We start from the raw sequence: 6,265 nt of genomic DNA on the forward strand, positions 1-6,265 counted from the left end.
ATTCATGTATTAGTGGTATTAGTATATGGTATTTTTGCACTATACTATACATAGTCCATTTTAAAATTCTTCGCCCTGAACCCATTCCAAGCAAAAGACGCGTACTGGATTGGTGTTACTAATTTAATGTGTGCACAATCAATCACCAGACAACTGCGCCGTCGGAGATCTTCTTGTGAAAGTCGTACAGACTGGGAAAGACATGATCTCGATCGATGTCCTCGCCGTATTTCTTGACCAGATATGCGTAGCTCTTCTCGTGCACCAGCGCCGAGTGCCAGCCCAGTTCCTTGGCGGCCAGATAGTCAGTGGTGGGACCATCACCAATGTGAAGGCACTCCTCAGGCTTGAGGTTCTCCAGACCCGACTTTTCCATTGCCTTTTGAAAGATTTGCGGGTCGGGCTTCTCGGCCTTCACCTCGTACGAGTTAATTGCGAAGTCCAGGTACTGATCCAGCTTGGTGTTTTGCAGCAGAGTCTGCAGCCGAGGATCGAAGTTGGCTATCACACCCAGCTTGCACTTCTCCGGCTTCAAGTCCTTGCGAAGCTGCTGCAGGAGTTCCACGCTGCCGTTGCATGGCTGCCAGCAAATGGAGGTTTTGTAGAGCTCAATTAGGTGGTTGGAGAAGTTGTGCAGCTTCTCGTCGGGAATGGCCGCTCCACTCTCCGAAAAAGTTCCTGCGGAAAGAGAGTCAGATTTTAGTTAGTGTTTATGTATCTATGGATGATCAACTCAAAACTACTTGGGTGTTGTGAAATAGAGTTTATAACTTTTTTAATTAACAAGAAATTAGCAGGTACGCTTGTGTGATCTAAGCATTAGAAGAGAAGTCTTCATTAATCTCTAATCTTTCGAGCGCAATCGTTGTTGACGTCTTTAACTTTTTGCTAATGTGCCTAATATAATGTTTTCAAATAGATATGTCGCTTTGTTAGGAAGTTTTGTTCTCTATATTTGATCATAAAAATATTTGTGTCATGATCAGATTTGCTTTTGCTACCTACTAAGCGGTATTCCTAGCAATATTTCTCGTGGGAAGTTGCGGATACTAAGCACTTTTAGTAGCCGTTGCGCCAAATGCACTTTGGAACAAGCCGGAATGTTTATCACCGAGCAGACAAACACTTTCCGGGCACTCACCTGCTATCAGTTTACGCCACCATTGCTGCCACTCCATCTGGGGATTCGTGTCGCGCCCAAAGTTGGGATAATCGCGGTTCATCTTGTACCTGAAAGGACGGACAGTTGAGTTGGAGCATACACCACATAATGTCTGTGCCTCCTACCAGTTGGCCTTGAAGTTCTTGGCCAGCTCGTTGTTGTCGCATCGCGCTCCGAACAGGGCTCCAATCTCGCCGTACTGCTTGCCGGGAGTGGTTCGGAATTGGAGCAGAGTGTTGGTCACATCGAAGGTTATGAGGCGAAAGCGGCTGAGGCTGCGCATCTTGCCTGGAATCTCTGAAATGCCGCTCGAGAACTCTTGACTTTCGACTCTCTTCGAACGTTGGCGACTGAAATCAGCCGGCGTACTACGTGAGCTGGGGGCATTCTGTTATTGTTTTGTACGAAAGCCGATCCGCCTCGTTATCACCAGCAGCTGCTGCCCCCAGATTCCGATTCCGAGGGCTTCGTATGGAATCGAATCGAATTGAATCGGACCTCGGAGCATCGAAACATCCATACATATGTTTGTGTGTGCCGAGCCGGATTAAAATGGCACTTTATCTTTAGCGAGTGCTGCGGTTATCTCTGGTTTCGTGTTGTCAAATTAGTATCGATCTGCAATCTGCACTGATTACCCGCCAAAGCAAATAGTGTTAAGCGACATAAGAACATTTTTCCTATCACTTTCTTTGCCTTTTCATTTTTTCTCTCTGTAAACAGCGCACTTTCTTCTTAATGTAACTGAAAAACCTCAAAAACGTTTAATTATATGGCATTTCAGCTTAAAATTTCAAATAAACAAATAACAAAATTTCGTTCAATGCGAATGCGCCACCTGGCGGTCCAGTGGGTAGGAGTCTCGGCTTACGTTTTCTGCTAAGTAAACAAATAACAAAATTTCGTTCAATGCGAATGCGCCACCTGGCGGTCCAGTGGGTGGGAGTCTCGGCTTACGTTTTCTGCTAAGTACAGAGCTCTGTTAAAGCTGTAGTTATATTATTTCCAAGCAGATGGCGCCACGGCACACAAAGTTGGCGGTATATTCAAATACGATTTCTACAAACTCAAAATATTTTAAAAATTCAGTTGCTGCAGGTCCAACTAAAACTATTTTTAATTTGAATTTCCTTAATTAACAACCACATCGGTTATCGTTGAATAAGAATTGGCTTTCCTCAAGTGATTCAATCGCTGATAAAAGTAACTTAATTATAAAGAAGTATCAGCATTCCACAAATTATTTTGGGAGCACCCTGTCTGCGTTGTCATTGGCCAATTCCATTCGATTTGGCTATAAATAATACACGAATTTAACGACCTGAGGTCGGATTTCTTTGGAAAGGGATCCTGAAATTCCGTGCATTCCGCTTGTCAAATTGTCGGTTTGTTTTCTTTTTTCCTTTTTTGATCGGAATTTAGGAATGGTGGACTTTGTACGAAATGCCATAACTGGAACTGTCGGGAAAGGGAAATTCCCCAAAAAAAATATTGTGCGAAACTTTGACAATGCTATTAAATTCAATTTACAAATAATTCTACACTGATTGCACAAATACTTTAAAAATATGATACGAAATCCATAGATCGAATGTAAATTACCCAATGTATTTGGGATTTTCCGAAGTCCCCTCGTGCAGACCCTTTGGAGGTGCAACTCCGCTGATTACCACCTACAAAGCTTGTTTGCTCTGCTCTACGCCACCTTATCGCCGCAACCCAACTTGGCACTCCGGCGGTTGCAGAAAGCGAACTAAAAAATAACAAAAACGGCAAAATTCAGTTACTGTCCAACTTTCAACAAAAACTTTCCCAAGAAAAGTAACTAACCGAAGGCGAGTCAACGACTCCCCTGGAATTTCGTGTTGGCCCTTTTCGAAATGTGTCTGGCTTGGAAGTCGGGGCCAAAGCTCCTCCGCCTCCTCCGCCCCCAGATACCCCGAAACCCCCTTTGGATACTCCGATCCCCGGTCCCTCGATCCTCGTGCAGCTCCGGCTGGCTGCCTGACTGCCTTTTAATATTATCTGCACTTTGGGTCATTGGCTGCCGCCGATTTTGTTGTTGTTGCTGCTGTTGTTGTTCTTGCCGCTTTGATTGGTCGTTTTAACCTGTTTGCGAATTTCTACCATGATAATAAATAATTTTTAGTGGAGTTTTTAGAAGCTGCAGCAGCAAAAGTACCGCACCAGCAGTGCCAGCTTCATTACACTGATATAAAATATTAGAAACCAATTAAAAAAAGTTCAAAGTTAACAACATATAAGTTTGTACAAGTTTGATTGGTTGATTAACAATTATTTCTTAATTCATGTGAATATGCATAATTCAAATGAAGGTAGCAAAGTTGAGAAAACTATAGGCGCAACCAATCTATTTTTTTTTTTAATATAAATATAATAAATTAAAATATAATTTTTTTTAAATATATTGCAGATGAATCTCTAAGATTTTTGACAGTGCCTTATTAATCAAGATAATTATTCTGCTATCGCCAGCATCTTTTGTTTTGCACGTATCATCAACTATTTTTATGATGTTCAATTGTAATACAATTATGAACATTTAAAATTTTAAAACATTTTCCATGGAACGAACACAGGTGCGAAAATTTTCTAGCCGTGCACAAAAGCTAAACTCTGTGCTGCTGGCAGCTTCTCCTGTTTCTCTTGGCACGACAACTCCTCATCTCATCGGAGTTGGGTCGTCGTCGTCGGATTAGGTTTGGCTGCTTCCACTGCAGCCACTTCTTTCTGCTCTTCGGATTCGATTCTGTTTGGTTCTTTGTGACTTGGAATGCAGTCAAACCGCCATGGGATCCGCCATCCTGCGTCTTCTCGCCCACTAGATTGGCCCGAGCCACCTTCCCAATTGGCCAGCTCTCCTTTTCGGCATCGCGCCACAAACGGACACCACGGCTCTAGGAGAAGCCGAGTTCATTAGGTACCCGAGAACCCAATGAAACCAAATTTTCGGGATAATTTGGGTCAATGGAATGTAAACTGAAGGATTGACTTGATGTGTTACTTAAGCGAGTAAAGGTAACCAGTCAAATATTTAATCATTACTGAATATTAATACCCTAAAGGGTATTTATTTCGATGGAGGACGCTCTTGTGCCTTATACCCTACTTTGCAATATCCACTCGGTCTATGACCGCCCGTTTCACATTCACAGCTCCAAGCTCGTGGAGTGCGGCAACACCATGGTGTTCTTGTTTTAAATTCCTTAGCTGCTTTTTAGTTTATTTTGTGTTTTGCTCAGCGCTTCGCATCGTAGTCGTCCCCCATCCCCGTCCAGAATTCCCCGCTCGGAGCCCCCATCTCATCCTCATCTTCGCCTTCCGTCTTGGTCAGCATCTTCGCCGTCGTCTGGCTGGGATGTGGATGTGGATATGGTTGTGGCTGGGGCTCGTTTGTTTAATGTTTGGGTTTTGTTTGAGTTTATTGAGTGAATTCCTGGAAAAACGCAGGAATTTGTCTTTGGTCTTTCTGTTGTGTTCGGCTCTGCTCTTTGCCTTCTGTTCCTCCTGATTCTGCTTTTCTTTGCTCCCAGCTCCGAATGCACTTGGTGCATAAAAATCGCTTACGGAGTTTTAAACTTTCGGGCCTCGGCATCGGTTTCCCAAAGTTGTCTGTACGGGTTTGCCGTGATAAAGGATGGACAGGTGATTATGAATTTTTTAGCGGGACACCCAATTACGTGCGATCGGCAGGAAATCGGTGAAGATCAACGAGCCTAGCCCCTTTGCCCTGTTCGCCAAAATGCCCCTGATTGTGATTCTTGTTCTGATGGGAACCGAAGTCGGGAGTGAAATATGATACTTCGGGGTGGTGTTGCCATGGGTTTTGGGATTATAACCGTGTCCTATCGAACATATTATTTGTGTGACAAAGGTGCTTCTGTTTTCGTAATTTCTTAGAACATCGAGTTTGAATAGTTCCTCAATTTATTCACACTCATTTATTTTAAAAGCGCAATGATCGTATGATTCGTTAGTTATGAAATTATTAATTTGTCTGATATGTCTGATTGACCTATTTTTAATAAAATGTTGTAAACACACGGATTTATCACCATTTGGTTGGATTTTATTAGCTTCAGCGCTCTCAAAAAGAGAAATTCTTTTAGAAACTGCATGCGGAACAGCACGCAGAAGATCCATTGGAATACTCCCCTGTAAATAAAGATAGAAAGAAAGATAGAAAGAACATTCCCGCTGGAGTTTCACCTTTGCGCGTATTTTCTTTCCCCCATGTCGGCTCGGATTTAGTGTTCCTAAATCACAGGGAGATCTCTTTAGCGTTTCTGTTGGGGATCTGGGCAAATGGTGGGATGAGGGGGTTGGATCCGCGTGACTGGGGTGCTCTTCCGGCAGTTGGACCCCACAATGGCTTCCAAAAATACGGGAAATGGATGGAATCTTGGGAGAAATTTGCTATTTTCGACCGATGATTGAGTTGTAATGATTGGGCCATAGTTATAGTTTTTGTTCTGCAGCATCCCATCCCCCACATGGATGAATGGACTGCATATGTGCCACAACAGCATCTTTGCGTGTCAGTCAGCCGCCCTGCACTTGTGGAAAAGTTTTAGGACGATACCCAAGTAAATATAAAATGTTTAAATGCTAAATGGTCGATTGTGATTGTAGGTGCTTAGATTTACATTTTTCTTGTCAAGTTGTCTCACTACATAGCTCACACTTTTAGATACAGTTGTGTTCTTAAATGTATAACCTATCGTTATATTATTGTGTTGCTTCCTAACAACATTTCTGTAAGTTCGTTAGAGTGTTCTGTTCAAGTTTTCCCATCTGCACAAGCTTCAACCTATCGTCCGAAAATGGTGGACGCCTACGGCAAACAGACGGCGCTGGGCATTCCCAGACAATGCTCCCCGAAAGCGAAGAGATACAAAGACTTTCGGAGTGATGGCCAAGCGCCCCCAAAGAACTTTAAATAAAATTTGAGGGAGGGGGAGCGCGAGGTGTACATATTGCGCGGACATTTGTTTGCCCCCTGTAGGATTCTCCTTTGTTATTCCATATACAGATAAACTTGTCTAAAAGGAACCAACACCTCAGACTGCATTTATTTTTCTG

The 6,265-nt window shown here is 43.1% G+C and overlaps 1 protein-coding gene across 1 annotated transcript; it reads right to left on the reverse strand.

Annotated features, from left to right (window-relative positions):
- Positions 1-105: 105 nt before the first annotated feature.
- LOC6610196 (rhythmically expressed gene 2 protein) lies at positions 106-1,527 on the reverse strand. The gene is made up of 3 exons (XM_002034768.2): positions 1,288-1,527; positions 1,142-1,230; positions 106-678 (listed from the first exon to the last, which is right to left on the reverse strand). The coding sequence occupies exons 1-3, from the start codon at positions 1,443-1,445 to the stop codon at positions 143-145; spliced, it is 783 nt and encodes a 260-aa protein (XP_002034804.1). The 5' UTR covers positions 1,446-1,527; the 3' UTR covers positions 106-142.
- Positions 1,528-6,265: the final 4,738 nt, after the last annotated feature.

Source organism: Drosophila sechellia, chromosome 3L (assembly GCF_004382195.2).
Source record: "Drosophila sechellia strain sech25 chromosome 3L, ASM438219v1, whole genome shotgun sequence".
In the NCBI taxonomy this organism is placed as follows: Eukaryota; Metazoa; Arthropoda; class Insecta; order Diptera; family Drosophilidae; genus Drosophila; species Drosophila sechellia.